Source organism: Halichoerus grypus, chromosome 10, assembly GCF_964656455.1.
Source record: "Halichoerus grypus chromosome 10, mHalGry1.hap1.1, whole genome shotgun sequence".
Taxonomy (NCBI): domain Eukaryota; kingdom Metazoa; phylum Chordata; class Mammalia; order Carnivora; family Phocidae; genus Halichoerus; species Halichoerus grypus.
The window spans coordinates 21,307,713-21,325,872 of NC_135721.1; the positions used below are offsets into that span (position 1 = coordinate 21,307,713).

At 49.8% G+C, this 18,160-nt stretch overlaps 2 protein-coding genes across 8 annotated transcripts; one reads left to right on the forward strand and one right to left on the reverse strand.

Moving 5' to 3' along the window:
• Positions 1-887: 887 nt before the first annotated feature.
• Positions 888-12,948, reverse strand: SLC5A6 (solute carrier family 5 member 6). Of its 7 annotated transcripts, none has more exons than XM_078056101.1 (19): positions 12,820-12,948; positions 11,699-11,765; positions 11,545-11,616; positions 9,359-9,453; positions 7,853-8,394; positions 7,462-7,527; positions 7,064-7,115; positions 6,614-6,681; positions 6,166-6,320; positions 5,618-5,758; positions 5,286-5,415; positions 4,654-4,742; positions 4,120-4,232; positions 3,723-3,790; positions 3,226-3,312; positions 2,896-3,077; positions 2,601-2,704; positions 2,273-2,391; positions 888-1,856 (listed from the first exon to the last, which is right to left on the reverse strand). In XM_078056101.1, the coding sequence occupies exons 5-19, from the start codon at positions 8,243-8,245 to the stop codon at positions 1,704-1,706; spliced, it is 1,920 nt and encodes a 639-aa protein (XP_077912227.1). In that variant the 5' UTR covers positions 8,246-8,394; positions 9,359-9,453; positions 11,545-11,616; positions 11,699-11,765; positions 12,820-12,948; the 3' UTR covers positions 888-1,703. The 7 variants fall into 7 exon arrangements, with proteins under 7 accessions (XP_077912227.1, XP_035946195.1, XP_035946197.1 ...); XM_036090302.2 differs by lacking the exon at positions 12,820-12,948 and adding an exon at positions 12,439-12,577; XM_036090304.2 differs by lacking the exon at positions 12,820-12,948 and adding an exon at positions 12,155-12,257.
• ATRAID (all-trans retinoic acid induced differentiation factor) lies at positions 12,417-17,995 on the forward strand. Its single transcript, XM_036090332.2, has 7 exons — positions 12,417-12,652; positions 13,349-13,470; positions 16,032-16,103; positions 16,316-16,387; positions 16,488-16,609; positions 17,337-17,434; positions 17,648-17,995. The coding sequence occupies exons 1-7, from the start codon at positions 12,554-12,556 to the stop codon at positions 17,750-17,752; spliced, it is 690 nt and encodes a 229-aa protein (XP_035946225.1). The 5' UTR covers positions 12,417-12,553; the 3' UTR covers positions 17,753-17,995.
• Positions 17,996-18,160: the final 165 nt, after the last annotated feature.

Consider the following 18,160-nt stretch of genomic DNA (forward strand, 5'->3'; position numbering starts at 1 on the left):
CCCCATTAAACATCCTAATTCTTGAAAGCTTTGAATCCTGTGGACTTTCACCTTTTCTATGCAAATATAGCTAACAGGCAAGGATCTGAGACTAAATGAGGTCACTTTGAAATGATGGTGGTACCTGTACAGGGTCCAGTGGTGGCAGTCAGTTCCTTAGATGCAAAATGGTGGCCAAGTTTAAGGCCCTTGCATGTAGGCGATGGATAAATATGTTGAAGAACGAACAAATGGGAGCCTGGTTAGGTCTAGAACTCTGGCAGCTTGGTGGGGTGGGGTAGTTAGCCAAGAGCAATGGCCCCCCAGCCCCCAGGTTGAAGGACTATCAAGAGAGCAGACCTCAAGGCAGAGTCCACTTGGCATTTTCTGAAACTGTCCACAGATCTGCCTGGGATCAGGTCTCTGCTGAGGGGCCTGGACAATCTGTGTAGAGCTCCTTCTGAGCAGCTGGATGAGTCCAGGGCAGGGCAGGGCCCAGGGGTGGGTGGGTTTGAGCACAGTGTTCTTCACAAGAGTCCAGCTCAAATGTTCTATTTTTAAAGCCAAATAACAGCATTCTTCCTCCAGCCCCAAAAGTGAAAATCTGAGCAGCAATAATTTTTCTGGCCAAGGACAAGGTGGAGGTGGGACAGGAGACAGAATGAGCCACAGGGGATGAAAAGCAGCAGAGGGAGAGTGTGCATTTCCACCCAGATGAGTCCAATGCTGTCCCTGAAGACATGCCAGCCCGTCTCCAAATCTCCACAAGCCAGTGCCAATCCCCTTCCACCTCTCCTCAGCAGAGGAACACCTGTGCAGGGGAGGGAGCACTTTACCCCTGCCATGGATGGGACCAGGGGGGACGATGACAATGACGAGAACAGCTGTGAACAGTACAGAAGCCCAGATTCTAGGTCCAATAACAGTTTTTATTCCCTTGGAACAAAGATCTGTGGGAAACTCCAAAAAGGAAACATGAACATGAACAAAATGACACTAGAGTGGTGTGCCAGGTGGATGGCACACTCCACAGTGGACCTGGTCATGCCCTGGTTTCTCGGATCAGTATTTGCTCCGCCCCCAAGTGCCCATGACATAGGTGGAGGGTGGGGGCAGTGAGGTGGAAAGCTTCTCTACTCTACGCAAGGGAGATGAATGTCACTCAGGTCTCTCAGGGACACCAAACCCTCCCCCTCAAGAATGGAGGTAGACAGGTAAGAATGAGAGGGGCCTGGGCGTCACAGATAATGAGAAAGTAGTCACGGACCCTTTGTGGCCGACAGAATCTATACTTAAAATAGTACCACAAGAGAAGCAACAGCTCGCTGAGACAACTTTGTGTTTCACGGTAAACATGGCCAACCTTGTCAAACCAGGCCCCAGAGCAGTGGTAACTAGCACTACTGTTTCTATTCACTTCAAAGGAGCCTGGTGATGGTTAATCGGAAGCCATTTCCCATTTCCCAGAGGATTTGCTTCGATCCCCTTTTCTAGCAAAATCCTATCCCCTGCAAGCCTGGTCCTCTATAGAGAATAGGCTGTAAAAACCCTGTCCTATCCTCATACTTCCCATGACACGACAGCTTCTACTGCAGCCCAAACACCTAAAAACAAGGTCCTTTGGTGGGCTAGATAATCCAGTTCTCGATTGCCCCTACATTGTGTATCACCTAACTCATCACTGTATTACAGGATGGCCTCTGGCACTGGGACCCGAGCCTAGATCACAGTGAGGTCTCCTGGAGGATGAAGGTGGGGCTGTTGCCTTGGTGGGCTGAGCTTTCCTCAGGCACTGCCGTGACCTCCTTGTCTCTGCTGTTCTTCAACATCCCATTACTCATCTTTTCCGGAAATGTAGCAGTGTCCACTGAGAGGTCCTGGAGAACACAGAGCAAAGGGAGTGGAGGGGGTGGGATGAACATGAGACAAAGGGGTGAAGGAACTCAGGCAGAAAAGGTGGAAGACACTGCTTTGATCCCTGCTGGAAGGGAGATCAGCAAAGGGCAGTGGGGGAGAAAGGGAGGAGCAAAGCATGAGGTGAGTGGTGGTGGTGGTGGGGGCGGTAGGGAGAGGAAAGGCCAGCACACTAGGCAACTTTCTGGGCTGAGACCCTTCTGCCCACCAAGTCAGCACTCCCCTGAGGGTAGAAGCCAGGGCAGTCACTGGGGGATGGTCCAGGTTCAGACAAATAATGAGAGCTGCTGGGGAGAAGAAAGGAAAGGGAGGGAAAAGAATCTGGAAGGTCCGGCAGTAAGAGAGGGAGGGGAGGGTATAATCCAGACAACATAGCTGCTACCTGGCTGTAGCTTATGCAGTGAAATCGCTTCTGACAGGACAGGGGCAGCAGGGCAACGAGCTTTGGTAACACTGGGTAAATGGTCCGAGGATTCAGGGTCCGGCCCCGCATTCCTCCTGAAGGCAAAGGCACTTCTGAGTCTCCTACCATGTAACCAGTGCACACCCAGCAAGCCATCTGTTCTCAGGGCTCTGGGTTCCCAGCCCCTGCCCACCTCCCAGAGCTCAGCCAAGAAGCCCAAGGAGCCCAGAGGGCAGGGTCAGTTTTCCCCCAGAGCCAGATTCCCTGAGTGGCCTCCCTCAGTCTCACTTCCACACGCCCTCACCAGTGAGCAGACTGACAATCAGGCCCACCACAATGACTGTGGTTGAGTTGTGAGCGCTGTACCATAAATACGACAAGGAGTAGAGATGCTGCAGCCCTGTAGGCCTGGGGAGAACCGGGATAAGGACAGTTAGCAATTCACTGACAGGGCATTCCTCAGGGACATAGCCCCCGGATGTTGGGACCCAACACCTAACATTTCCCTGAGGACTCTGGTGGCCCATCCCTTAGCAAGACCCCTGGGAAACCCCTCAAAAATGAGCTATTCTCACCAAGGAGAGCGAGCCCCAACTCACTTGGAGAGGGTGGTCGAGGGCATCAGTGTGGTCATGGTGACAGAGGTCAGGTTGCTAGGCAGGGAAAAGCTGGATATATTAGGAGGAGAGGGTGCCATGCGGGAGGCCATGTTGGTCACTATGCTCCCGATGCCGATCCAGAAGGCCATGATGAGTCCAGCCAACAGGCCCACAATGGCACCCTGCCCAGAGACACAACACATTCTCCTGTCATGATGCCAGCCCTAATAAATCTTCACATCAGTTCCCAGAACTCATGGGGAGAGCCCTGCCAAGATAATTCTCAGGTCCACCCCTGTACACGACTGTGGAGCCAGATGGATCACTCACAGGAGGGTTGGCACAAGGAAAGAACATCCCAAGACAGAAGAGTCCGAGCAGCGGCCCCCCAACCATGCCAAAGATGCTGAGTGCTGCCTGTGGGGGACAGGGATGAGGAAAAAACGAGAGAACATTCAAGCTCAGAGAACCCCAGCCTCACCAATGTAGAGCACAGCCACCTGCCAATGCCCCAGCGCCCCACTTGTCAGATCTGCCTGTATCTTCTACCTGGAAACATCAGAATGCAGGATTCCAGAGGGCAAATCCTGGGAATGTTAAGGGAATGTACTTTGGGTTGTCCTCTGTGGCTGATCCCTCAGATGTCTTGAGCTGACAATGTCCTGGGAATAACTCTAGGGAACACAGCTAACGGTGGTCCATCAAAGGTCAATTTTTGACACCCATCCCTATACCATTCCCTTCACATCAGCTGTCTTCCTCAACTTCCTGTTTCAATCCGCTCCTTTCTCCCTTAAAAATTGCTTTCTTCTCTGCACAGTCCTTACCTGTAACACGGGTCCCATCTGGGAAGAAATATAGGCCATTCCCAGACAAAGTAGCCCATAGCCAAAGGCTGGGGAAAAAGAAGGGAGGAAAGAGGCAGAGATAAGAAAGGAGAAAAAGTACAGCAAAGCTCCTTCCCCAGCCAAACCATTACCTCTGTGTCCCTGGAAACGGCATATTCCTTCCTGCCCCAGTTCCAGGCCCTCCCACCTGGTCTTCCCACCTGTGTGACTCAGAGACCTTCCCAGGGAATGCCCTGAGATGTCAACAAGTTTGTGTGCTTCGTTTGGCAAGCACTGAGCCCAGACTAAAGCTGGTGCTGTGAAGCAGACTGATGACAGTGCTTAGAGTTTATTTTAGAAAGAATACAACTGAAAAAATGAGGAAGCATAATCCCACCGAGGATTCTGGAAAGCATGATGGCCTGGACTTCAGAGAATTGAGGGAACCAGGGTCGGATCAGATCTTCCATCGTAACAGTTGCCAATGAGTTAAAAGCAGAAGATATGGTGCTGAAAGGAGGAAGACAAAGACGAGCTGTGCTGAGCCTGGGAGCTGAGAGGCAAAACCAACAGGGGCCCTACTGAGGGAAGAGCGCCCTAAAGGCAGGAGAGGACATACGCAGCCAGGAGCCATCCTCATTCCTCACGGTTGGCAGCTGAGGAAGAGGTCCAGAAGGCAAGGGCACTTGTCCTTTCTGAACAGGATACAGGTTTTGATCAAGTAGAATCAATTCCTAGAAGAATCCTTCACCAGCAAGGAGGATCCCCTGGGAGAGGATATGCTCTATTCTACACAGATGAGCTGTCCCTCATCATCTATAGATGGATGGGCACACTGAGAAACTCAGAGAGATCCCCTCTTCTACCTGTCACCTTGGGCCAAGTAGGGCTCAGCTGCACCAAGCCTGAGGGAAACGGTCGAAGAGGGTACCTGAGGGAGCCACTGAAGAGGCAGGCAACAAAGAGCCCAGGCAGGCCTGGCAGGTCTTTCAGGAGATCCATCACAAAATACAGGACGAACTGCAGGCAGAGCAGAAGTGCACAGCTCTCTTGAGAGAGGAACCCTTCCCCAGAGTGAAGCGTGTGGGAAGCCCCCTGCATGTGCCCCTACCAGTCTATGGAGAGTGGGTGATTAAGAAGGGGGCTAAGCACTGAGGGTGTCCCAGTTAGTGGAGAGAAAATGGGCTCTAGGTAGAGAATGACGCAGTTCAGCTCCCAACCCTGCCCCTGACTAGCAGTGTGACGAGCATTCCAGCCACCTCGATGAGGCTTTTTTTCTTTTCTGTAAAATGAGACTGTTGTAAGGATTACAGGAGACCAGGTACAGTGGTGAGCCAATAATAAAGGCAGGTCCCCACCCCAGCAGGGTGAGCACTATGATTAGGTGATGCCGGCCAGGGGCTGGGACCCTCATGTGCTAGACTGTAGAATCCCAAGTGGAAAACAACTTACATCCATTTCCTACCCAGGGTGAGAGTCCTTTCTGCAGCCAACCAGACACTCCTCCTGGGGAGCCAGGCTGGCTCTCATGGGCAGAGAAGGGTGCCAGGGAGGACTTCTCACCTGGTCAGGGGCTGCTTGAGCCTGCTGGGTGCTCATGGGATACTCCTGGTAGTAGACAAACATGACCAAGCCAATGAGGCAGCTCATGCAGAGGACCAACTGCTGGCAAGGGAAGACTGCATAGCAGGAGCTGCAGAGAGACCAGTGCCAAGGAGACAGAGGCTGTTAACAGACACCCTCAGGCACGTCTCCGAGCTCCAGAAAGCAGACCCATATCCTGACCCCAATGGGTGTGTGTGTATGCTCTGGCATCCTGCCCCAACCCCCCCTGCCCCGTGGAACGGGGCCCCCTCTCCTCTCCTCCTCCCCGGTCTTCCTGTCCCTGTACTCACAGCACAGCAGCCTTCTCCGTGCGGGAACTCAGGTAGCGCTGCACCTGAGCCTGGTTCACCCCATACAAGGAGAGCATCATGAAGACACCCCCAAAAGCCAATGTCCAGAAAGTGTGCCGTACAAAAGGATCTGGATCCAGCCTACAACAGACACCGACTGGTCACTGTGGCATAGCCCCAGACAGACACAGCCTTCCTCACACTCCTACAACAGGGGGCAGAGCAGAGACGCTGCTGCAGGGCAAAGGAGCTACTGAAGGCAAGAACTGGGTGGACACAAGAAACAGCACAGCAAGATGGAGGAAGGGTTCTATCCCTCCAACCCACAGCCTCATGCCAGGTACTAAAAACATCTTGACCCTCCTTACCCACCAGCCAGATCCCTGTGATCACCTTCCATCTCTGCAGTGCCAGCTTCCCACCTGTCTCACTGCTGCCCCTAAGGCTTCCACAGCCTGTCCTGTTTACTGCAGCCCTGAGTTCAGGTTCTAGGATGGGCTCGGCCCCCAGGCACTACAGACCCCAGCCAGGGGAAGTGGTGTACTTACACGATCCCAGAGATGCGGCCATGCTGGGAAGCCACTTCCCACACATGCCTCAAGCCGCCCACCTTGGCTGACCCCACAATGATAACCACCAGCTGCCCTAGGAACATGACCAGCGTCTGGAACACGTCTGTCCAGATGACTGCCTTCAGCCCGCCCTGCAAGGCAAAGACAGCATGCCTGCCACAGACGTCTTTAAAACCATCCACAAGTGAAGACACCACACCTACCACCAGCAAGGGACTATACTGCCACCAGGGGCATAACCGCTGAGCCTCTGTTGACATCAGTCCCAGTCCGTCTCCTACCCCACCAAAGTCCCAGCCCGTCTCCTACATCCTGTCTCGTCCCACTCCAGAGCTCCATCCCACCTCACCTACATTTTTACCTCATCCCTTCCTTTCCTTTCCCTCCCATCTCCTCTCCGTCTCCTAAGACTTACTACACTTACCAGAGCAGTATACACAGTACAAACAATGCCTAGGGTCAGCACTGACAGCCACAGGTCAAAGCCAGTCACTGTAAACAGATAAAAACCACATTCCTGTCTCTGGAAGAGGGTTTCCCAACAGAGAAACCAGAAAAACCCTAGTAAGACATGAGGCATTTGGTCATTAAGGATGAAATAAATCATTCACCACAATGGAAAAAAAAATGTTTGAATCCCACCAAAAGGTGTTGATTAACCAGTTCAGATGAGACATGGTAATGTTTGATTAGCTTTCAGGTGAGGTGAGCCAAGGCACTTCCACCTCCAGCGGAGACCAGTCAAGAGTCCATGCAGGGAAGTAACTCCCTGGCCAAGGTCGGATTCTTTTCTGCACACTCTCCTCTACCGGCCCCTCCCAAAGGTGTTTTCCCAGTCGGCTGTGGCTGAGAGCCAAGGGCTGTGACTCCTCACCTGCATTGAGGGCCAATGATGGTGCATAGAGCACGACTCCCATGTAGATCACCTGTTGCATATGGAAAAGAGAACGTGAGGGGGAGGGGAAAGGAGGGTGGGCAGAGGGAAGGGAAAAGATGGACCTCAGCTCCAATAACCTAATGGCCTCCCTTTGTCTCAGCTCACTTCCCTCTCCCTTCTTCCAAATCTTGGCTTGCTGCCACCATAGTGACTATGCTGCAACTGGAAGGAATAGGAAGCAGGATGCCTCTGGTGGCTTCAGGGACACTGACCCCTAGTGAGATCTTCAATCTTGCCAGTTTGAGAGCAGGAAAAGCTCAGAATCCTTCAACATACCAGAGTTTGGGTCCCTCTACCATATCTCAAGCTCAAATTCTCCCCTCATTTCTACTTACCATCTGAAAGATGAAGGTCAAGGTCCCACAAACCCGCACAGCTTTATTGAATCGGAGCTCCAGGTACTAGGTAGGAATATGTACGTACACATAAACATATATATAAGTAAGTAAAGGTATTGCTCCCCACTCTACCCCACAATTCGACTTCCCTCAAGAAACCCAGGAACGTGAAGGAATATTCAATTCATATCTGCTCTGGGCCTCCCAGCACAGCACCCTCCTCTCCCCACCTGACCTCACCCAGAAAGAACTTGGAAACACACAATGTGTCTCATCATTCTCATTAGGCAGAAGAGGTCCAGGGACCCAGATCCCTCATATATGGCCTCTTCCTTCTTTCTATTCCTGACCCTGATGGTCCTATGTGCCCCTCTTCCTCCCCACTCACCTCATAGGCACTGGTGAGATGCAGGCGGTAGAAGACAGGGATGAAGATGTGTGCAGGGATCAGCAGGCCCAGAAAATAGGAGCAGCCCAGGAACCAATACTGGGTCCCAAATCGGTAGATCTCGGACGGCACACCCAAGATGGCCACGGCTGATTGGAAGGTGGCCAGCAGAGACAGAGCCACAGGAAGACAGCTCATTTTTCGGTCTGCCATGAGCAGCTGGCCAACAGTATGCCGGCCCCAGCCACGAAAGGCATGGTAGAGCCCAATAGCAAGGGAGAGAACCAGCAGCAGCACAAACACTACATAGTCCACAAGGGAGAAGGTAGATGTGACAGTGTTTGTGTCTGAGGCTGGGAGCAGGGGAGCAGAGGTGCTCACCCCCACACTCATATCTTCACCGTGTCTGTGGCCTACGGCCACGTGCTGCTCCTGGGCTCTGGGCTGCCACTCAGCTGGGCAGTGGCAGGCAGGTGGCTACAACCTGGCTTCTAGCCACGATCTCACAGTCCTTCTCCACCAAGTGACATTGTCCAAGTGAGCTGCAAAGGAATCAGCTCCTAGTCAGGCTTACCCTGCCTTCATGGGCACCCATCCTCAGGCCTGTATATCCCACACCCATCAAACCTGGACCAGCCAGCTCTGCACAGCCCTTGTAAGTCTAGAGGTCCTAGTATGGATTTGGTAGGGGAGGAAGGAAGCAGCAGAGTGAGACAGCCAGGTGACAACTGCTTGTCCAAGATCATTTTGGGCATACACAGCTGTGAAATATAAGAACCTTCTTGGGGTGCCTGGGGGGTGCAGTCAGATTGTGAGATCGAACCCTGTGTCAGGCTCTGCACTCAGTGTGGAGTCTGCTTGAGATTCTCTCTCCCTCTGCCCCTCACCCTCCTCTCTAAAATAAATTAAATCTTAAAAAACAAAAACAAAAAACTAACCTTCTTAGGTCTCCACCCCAATCACAAAAGAAAAATCAACTCTAGCCCACATTTCTTCTCAAAGACTTCCCTGCCCCCACTTGCAGGCACAGACCCAGTCACTACAGCGTGCTAAGCCAGCAGACCCCAGCCTGGCGCCACAGCCCAGCAGGGAAGAAGAAAGGGAGACTAATAACAGCATGGTTTCCTCTCTTTCCCCCAGCCTCAGCCCCCATCTCCCCTATTCCCAGTGTCACCTTCCTAACAGGACCCCTTTTCAGCACTGATCCCCAGTGCGATTACCTACATGGCAGCCCCAAACTCCATTCCACATATCCCCAGGCCAACCACTTCGTTCTCCCCAGCACTACTAGATAAGCCCTGCCACCCATCTCTCAGCAACTCTCCCAGCAACACTACAGTCAATAGCAGATCTGGGGAGAGTGCTGGGATTCAAAAGTGTGAGGGCAATGTGCGGGAGCCAGGAGTTCAGAGTTATGATACAGAGAAGCAAACCAGCCAGGGAGCTGGGGGGCAAGGGAACAACAGCCAGGGAAAGTGCGCCTCTCCTCCTGGAGCAGGAACCTACCTAGAGAAGTAATCTCCGTTCTGAGGCAGTGCTGCCTGGAGAAGCTGTGTGTGTCTGGAGCTGAGCAGAAGCTGAGGGTCTGGCTCTATAAGTAGCTGAGGTGAAATCAGGAATTAGGGGTGGAGTGAAGCTCAGCAACTATTTGCTCTGGCCCCTTCAGGGAACCAATCAATGTGATCCAAATGGCCCTATCACCCTATGGCCCCCAAACTCCAGCTCAGTCCTAGAGGCTCCAGAGTGGGGAACAGGGAGCTCACATTCAACAGCATTCCTAGCTAGATTAGGCTTTCACTGTAAGTCACACTTGGCACTGTGTGCTAGAGGGAATTACAAAGTAGGAGCCCAGGGAAACGGGAAAGTTGCTTTTCTGACTCCTGCACCAAAAATACTAATCCTCAAAGAAATACAGCATTATCCTCAGAACAAGGACAGGATTATGCTACTTCAAAACTTAAGGGAACATTCAGAGATCACTATCACGACCCCCCTCAGTTACCAACAAAGATACTGAAGCCCAGATGACTCAAGTGATCTTTCCAGAACCACAGAGCCGATTATTGTCAGTCTAGATTAGAGCTCAGGTCTACTGATTCCCCATCCATCCACTCTTCATTTATACCATAATGTCTTTAGAAAATATCCACAACATACTCATTGATATGGAGAAAAAAATACCAAAGCATGTCGGTTTTCAGATAGCCTAAATGATGACAGTTAACGCTTTTTGAACAACCCCCCCCCTTTTTTTTTAGTGAAGCAACTCAGCTCTTACTTCTTGTAACCCAGCTGTGTGCCATGAACTTTACAAACTTTAATAATGATAATGAAAAAGTACCCTTTGCTATCACTTTTAAAACACCACCTCTTGTTTATGAACTTTAAATGAACACTCTCTAGCTCTCAAGGAAACGGAGTCAGAAAAGTTAAAGAACTTCCTTAAGGTCACATGGCATGATACAAAACAAGGGAGAAAGAAAGAGTGCTATCTGCAGGTAGGACAGGTGATTTACCAAGGGGCCCATCCTTACTATTCCTAGAACCAGGGCGGGAGCAGAATGTTAATTGTAGTCAGTCATTCACGGAACAAAGTTTAGATTCCAACTAGTCTAGATACACATTAATATAACCTATGTCTTCTGTTCTTGCCCACTATGAGAAAGATCAGCCTGGCTGTCTTCTGGTTCACTCACACTGTGTTCTTGGGCAGATGTCACCCGGCTGGCAAGATATGGTCTTACAGAGACCAAACCTGAACTCTGAACCTCGTAGGGCCAACAAAGAGAGGAAATCAGAGGCGGCAACTCTAGGATCACATGTTCTACGAGTCACAAATGTTCGTACCCAGAATAGTGTTCCCAACAGGCCACTCTGGTTTAACCTAAAGATGCCCTGGGCCTTTGTACATTGCAATATCTTTAGTTCCCACTCCTCTTTGGTAAATTTTACTATGATAGAGGTGATGGAAAATACTGGAGAATAAGAGGTGTCTGCTGTGTGCAAATAAGAATGCGTAGCTGTAAAGGGTTAGTGATAAGGCTACGCTGGTTACGGAAAGGAAAAACGATCTCAGTGTAGACTAGAACACAGACATACAGAACTGGAAACTCTCCTGCTGGGGTAAATTGGTGAAGCTTCTAGATAGAATTCTATTTGCATAAGGTGTAGAGAACCTTCCTGGATGGCTGAAGACAGGGCCAGGCAAGACAGGAAAAACCTGACCCAGTAACAACGTGTTCCTCAGACATGATTCTGATTCTAAGAACAGGATAGTGGCTTTCTAAAAACTACACTGCTCTAAACCCCATGGACTTGCATCTCCCTGAGAGAGGAGGAGCCAAAAGAGCAGAGTGGTTTCACTAAAACTGTAACACACAGGACACAAAATAGTGGGCTGTGAGACCCCTTTCTAAAAGTATGACACACACAGAAACGGAAGACCATCATTCTACACCACCGTACCCCCTTTGACGGCCTGCACTGAATTGCCTTGACTCCTACAAAGGGCAAAGGGGGCCACTGCAGGACCCACTGTCCCAAAAAAGATTCCTTAAAAATCTGCCCTTGTGCTTAGAATTCCTCGAGGTCTGAAAGCTTCGGTACCCTCATTAAAAGGCTAAGAACTATCAACGCCTTAGAGAACATGCCAGCCAGCTGAAAGTAAATCCTTTCAAGGAGATTCCACATACCTGCGGTGTGTGGAAGGGAAGCCGGGGCCGGCCACTCAAGACGAGTCAGCTTTGACGAGCTTTTGCCTGGCCCTATAATCAAAGGCAACACTCAGTCCCTCCGGGCGCGGGGCTCCCGAGGGCCACCCTGGGGTAGCGCTCGCCTTTCCCTTACCTCCGTGGCTCCGCCAGGGCTAAGAAGGTCCAGTCGTTTGTCCTGAGATCAGCATCGCTCCGTTTTTCTGGGAAGGAAAAGGAGTTGAGAAGGCAGGCAAGCGCCTACCCCGCCCCTCCCTCCTCACCAAGGATCCGGCCGCCACGCGGTCTCCGGACTGAGGTGAAGGTGCCAGGGTGCCCGGAGCCTCCCCAGGCTCGTCTCCTCCCGCCGGGGTTTGCCCTTCACTCTTCTATCACCCTTACCCTCTTTATTTGCTGGCTTCCCGCCTTCCCTCCACACGTGAGGTAGCTTAACCACTACACCACGCGGTCTCAACTCAGATCTTCCCGCGCCTCCACGCGGGGAACCAGCTCGCCCTGCCCCTCCCCGTCCCCGCGCCACTCTTGGGAGCCTCTGGGCACTGGCCCCCATGCGCTGGCCCGCCCGGGTGCAGCCCATTTGCCGGGTCTCCACCTTTGGGTGCAGCGGAGTGGCCGAGCCCGCCCTGCCATATGCCGGCTGAGTGACAGCGGCGGGGGGGCCCGCCCCCTGGCCGCCTCACGTGGCGCCGCCATGTTTACTGAGGGCGGACGGAGTGGGCACCGAGCCACTGCGGTGACGCGACCTCGGCGTCCGGAAGCGAGGAATATGGAGCTGAAAGAGCGGCGGCGGGGAGGCCTTCGCTAACAGGGGAAAAGGAGAGGGGGTTGGCCAGTCCGCCCTAACGGGGACTGGGGCGCGCAGAGAAGAGCTCTAACCTCCTCGAGCAGCCGCAAGCCCCAGCCCGTACCGGGCGACTACGCCACGCCCTGGCAGGGCGGAGCCACACGCGCAAGTCTCGCGAGGCGCTGAGAAGGACGAAAGGAGCAAAAAATGTCTCCTCGCGGGCCGGGCAGTCCTTCGTTCCTGGTCCCTTGGGCAGCGACCCTGCTCCTCGCTCTGGGCGCGGAAAGGGCTCTGGCGCTACCCGAGGTACAGAAGCAAGTTAGAGGTCGGGCTGAAGCAGAGCTGCTGGGCAACCTTGTTTCGCGCTCGCCCGCCCTCGGCTCTCCCCTCTCCCCAGCCCGCCCGTGGCTCCGATTTGGTCCCTGAGGCTTCCCTGGCTGTAGCCCAGCCGACTCCGGCTCCTGAGTACTCACGCCGCGCAGGTCTCCCGGTGCCCTCGCCCTGCTGACGTAGAGCTTTAAAATTTGATCTCCTTGTTCCTTAATCTTTGAATAACTTTAAATTTTTCGGCTACCGACGAGTCCTCTGGCTCTTCCTCAAGCTCGTCACGCGCGAATGCCGTATATCGTGCTCTGGCAGTACTGTACCTTGTGTAAAGCTTGATGAGTTCTTTGTATGCTTTTATACCTGGCCAAACCGGGTCTGTCAGATTGAGAAGTCACTGGAGAGGGCATAAGAAATATGTTCGAATAGTGATCTTCAAAGATGAGGGCCTTTCCTGGGCAAGGTCTGGTGCAGAAAGTCTAGTATGCTGATTTAGCTCCTGGCTCTAGGCGAAGAAATGAATCCCGTAGGCAAACTTGATATATGAAGATAGGACACTTACCTGCCCAGTGTTAAAGGGATTCTGAAGAGTGTACTTACTGGCAGTTAACTTTTGCTACCTATTTGTTCTTTTCTTGGCTTTTCTTTATGGAATTCTAATAGTTTTCTCTTTTGCAGATATGCATGCTGTGTCCAGGGAGTGTGCGGGATTTGTCAGAAGTGACCCTTTATTGTAAGCAGACACCAGAGCTGAGGCTGCACTCCCGCTGCTGCCTGAATCAGGAGGGCACCATCGTGGGGTGAGGGAGGAAAAGACAACTCTGGATACTGGAAGAGTTCCCAAATCGGATTCCTTTTTTTTTTTTTTTTTTTTTAAAGTAGGCTTCATGCCCAATGTGGGGCTTGAACTTAGGACCCTGAGTTCAAGACTTGGGTGGAGATTAAGAGTCCAACACTTAACCCACTGAGCCACCCAGGCACCGCCTCTCCCCCCAGATTCTTAAAGGCTTGCCTGATTGGCTTTGGGATAAATATCCGTGCCTGTTTTGGGGGCATCCAAACCATGATTGTGTGTTACAGCATTTTTAGCTAGGTAAACAACCCTGTGATTCTTCCTGGTTGAAACTGCATAGAAGTCACAATTTTTGCCCATTAAAAAAAAAGCTCCGTATGGCTTCCTCTTATTTTTTTTTTAAAGAGATTATTTATTTATTTGAGAGACAGTGAGCAAGAGAGTACGGGAGCAGGGGCAGAGGGAGAGGCTGACTCCCCACACTGAGCAGGGAGCCCGATGTGGGGCTCTATCCCAGGATTCCAGGATCATGACCTGAGCCGAAGGCAGACGCTTAACCAACTGAGCCGCCCAGGCGCCCCTACGGCTTCCTCTTAAAAGAAGTTTTGTTCTTTTATTTTCAACTCTGGATTACTTAGTGTATATTTCCATGAAATGGCTCCGTTAGCCTCCGAGGCAATTTATTAATAGGGTATTCTTCCCTTCCGGTTAATTCATGTTTGTCTTTGAGGCAGATTCCTCTTCTGCAGGTTCTGTCCCCTTATGAAGGTTAGTCCCTGCATTTTCTTCCTTTACACTCTGAAGATTCACTCTTCGTACAGTTTCAGCTATAACCACCGTGCAGGTGTTTCCCCAAACTAGATCTCTTTTAGTATCCTTGGCCACCTGTCCAACCTGAAGGTACACATGAGTACCTCTAGCTTCCTATTATACATTTCCTCTTGAGTGCACCCTCACTTCAGAATCCTAAATGTCATCTGTCTTGCTTCCATTCTCCTCTCCCTAATTACCTAAATACTTCTCTATAGGAAACTATCTGAAAATCAATTTTTTTCCCATCATCCCTCTCTGGTTTTAAAATTAGAATTGTCTGTTGCCCTCAGGATAAAGTTCAAACCATAAACCACTACAGATTGGTCTCAATCCACTTTTCAAACATTTTTTTTCCAACTATTTGTCCACTAAAACCCTTCATGAGGGTCTGGCTTGAGCCAGACTTGCCTACTTTCCAAAAGCATTCCACTTTTGTTTCTTTGTTCATTCAGGCCTCCTTATCTGAAATTTCCTTCCTCCACCAAATTAAAACATATCCATCCTTTAATTCCAGCATCTTCTGTAATGCTCTCTACTACTCAATGCTAGAATATCTTTTTTTACTTCTTCTAACCCTTAGTGTCTGTACCACTCAAAATTATTCATATATTGTCCTGTGATTTCTTTCAGATGATAATTTAATGTTTATGTTGTTTTTATATTTGGTGATGGTCTTCCTCTACTACATTGTAAGCCACTTGAAAACTAAGATACTGAGGGTTTTCTTTTCATTCTCCCAATTTTCGCAGTTAATAGGCACTTAAGTATGGGTGCCTAGGCAGCTCAGTCGGTTAAGCAGCTGCCTTTGGCTCAGGTCAGCCCTGCATTGGGTTTCCTGCTCAGTGGGGAGTCTGCTTCTCCCTCTCCCTCTGCCACCCCCACTGCTTGTGCTCTCTCACTCTCTGTCAAATAAATAAATAAAATCTTTTAAAAAAATAGGCACTCAGTAAATATTTGAAGAATAAAGGAACAGACAGCAATAGATAGTGAAGGAAAAATAATGTGGCATGGTCCTTAATATCCAGTAATTTGTCTTCAGTCTGTGGTAGAAAATGCACTTGGAAAAAACTTTCGTTTATGGGACTTGAATTTTTTCCCCATTTGAAGGCCTTTGTGGATCTGAGAATCATAATGCTACATTGTGAAGATTCACTAACCTAGACAAGGAACAAATTTTTTCCAATATATGCACAGATGCATAGATACACTGGTTAGAACAGGACTGTCCGATAGCACTTCCTGCTATGATGGAAATGTTCCATATCTGTACTTTCCAATATAGTAGCCACTGATCACATGGTGAGTGGTTACTGAATAGTTGAAATGTGGCTAGTGCAAATGAGAAACTGAATTTTTTTTACCTAATTTATTTATTTTTTTAAAGATTTTATTTATTTATTTGACAGAGAGAGAGAGTGAGAGCAGGAACACAAGCAGGGGGAGTGGGAGAGGGAGAAGCAGGCTTCCCTCCGAGCAGGGAGCCCGATGCGGGGCTCCCAGGACCCTGGGATCATGACCTGAGCCGAAGGCAGACGCTCAACGACTGAGCCACCCAGGTGCCCCTTTTTTACCTAATTTAAATAGCTACATGTAGCTAGTGGTGACTGAACTGGACAGTGCAGAATCTACCACAGCATCTAGTTTGTGGCCCTGAACACAGCTGTGTTCAATTAATATTAGCTGAAAAGAGGGTTATATTAGCTTACCAGAGGTGAAGAGAGACATATAATTACACTGATTACTGTGTTTCCTCAGGCTGGATCTCCAGAACTGTTCTCTGAAGGACCCTGGTCCAGACTTTCCTCAGGCACATACTGCCGTCATCATGTAAGTGGTTGGTTATCCTCCCTCCCCAACGGCAACTATGATAAAGGGCTGATGGGAAAGTCTTTGAGGATGGACTCCTAAAAAGATGTTTGAATATTAATGTCCAAACTTGGACAACTCAGAATGAGAACTGGATTACCAGCCCAGGAAGATGTGTGAATGGAAGTAGAGTGTTTTCCTAGAGCACACGGCTAACAGTGTGTGCTTTGCAGAGACCTGCAAGCAAACCCCCTCAAGGATGACTTGGCCAACACCTTCCGTGGCTTTACCCAGCTCCAGACTCTGTGAGTAAGGGTATAGGGTTGGGGAGAGAACCGAAGAGGGACAGTGCTGTGAGCTCAGCAATTTTGGGCTGTGCATTATGACTGCCTGTGTTGTGTTCAGGATACTGCCCCAAGATGTCAGCTGTCCTGGAGGTATTAATGCCTGGAATACTGTCACCTTCTATATAAAAAACCAAACCTGCCAAGGGCAAAGGAACCTTTGCAACAGCACTGGGGACCAAGGTATGCTGTCTCACCTCCACCCTTCCAGGAACTGCCTTTCATCCCTTATATTCTCCATTTTAGATCTGACAGTACTAAGTTGCTTAAGTGCTTGTTGTTCAAGTTTCTGAACCTCTAACCCCTTGAAAGAAAAGGTTGTAAGATGTATTGTTATGTTCTTTTTAAAAAATTTTTTATTTAAATTTAATTAGCCAACATACAGTACATCATTAGTTTCATATGTAGTGTTCAATAACTTATCAGTTGCGTATAACACCCAGTGCTCATCACATCACGTGCCCTACTTGATGCCCATCATCTAGTTACCCCATCCCCCACCCACCTCCCCTCCAGCAGCCCTCAGTTTGTTTCCTATAGTTAAGAATCTCTCTACGAAACTAATGAATCTTTGAACACTACATCAGAAACTAATGATGTACTATATGATGGCTAATTGAACATAATAATAATAAAAAAGAATCTTTCACAATTTTTCTCCCTCTCTGATGACTTCCCATTCAGTTTTCCCTCCTTTCCCCTATGATCCTCTGTGCTGTTTCTTATATTCCACATATGAAGGATAATTGTCTTTCTCTCTTTGACTTTGTTGTTATGTTCTGATTATTTGAAATCTTCTTTCTTCTGCTTTTGACCTAGAAATAGTTGAGAGAATCTAAGTTGAAGCAGGTATTTGACAAACCTACATAATGAGATTCAGTGATGTCTTCTGTTTTTGTCTGGCTCACAGAAATGTGTCCTGAGAATGGATCCTGTGTACCTGATGGTCCAGGTCTCTTGGAATGTGTCTGTGCTGATGGCTTCCATGGCTACAAGTGTATGCGCCAGGTGAGGAATTAGGCCTTCGAATTAGGGATAAGAGAAATGCATAAAGAAGAACCTCTCTGAAAGAAGAGCCCTAAGACCAGAGCTGATGCAAATCATCTAGAGAAGGAAACTATAAGAGAATTGCCCTGGATAAGGACTAGGAAAGAACTAGGTGTTAGGATGTAGTCCTTGGTGTCACGATGTATGAGGGGTTTTTTGGTCTGTCATTCATAGGGTTCCTTCTCACTGCTTATGTTCTTCGGTATTCTGGGATCCACCACATTATCCATCTCTATTCTGCTTTGGGGGACCCAACGCCGAAAAGCCAAGACTTCGTGAACCACATAAGTCTTCCTACTGACCTAAAGATCTTCTTGATCTATCTGAGCCCAGTCAGGGAGATTCTCTTCCTAGACAGGCATGGTTGGCCAGCAGATCCTCCTCAAGACTGAAGCCGCTTTTGGCAGGAAGATGGAAAGTTGCATAGCCTTGGGGTGTCGTGGACACTGCGGTCCAGGAGTGGACGGGGACTGGTGCCCCATTTGTGCTTGTGCTTGACTATAATAAACATCTTTTCTTGTCGTTCTTTTTATTTTTTATAGAGAGGAGACCTGGCTTTGTGTATTTCTTGGTTAGAGTGGGAGAGAGAGCTTTGGGGTAGTCGGTTTTCTTTTCAGTTTTCCCGGGGCTTTGCAGTGGGGCGGAGTTGGGGGGAGAGGAGACGCCGTCACGCTGTTGCTAGCTTGG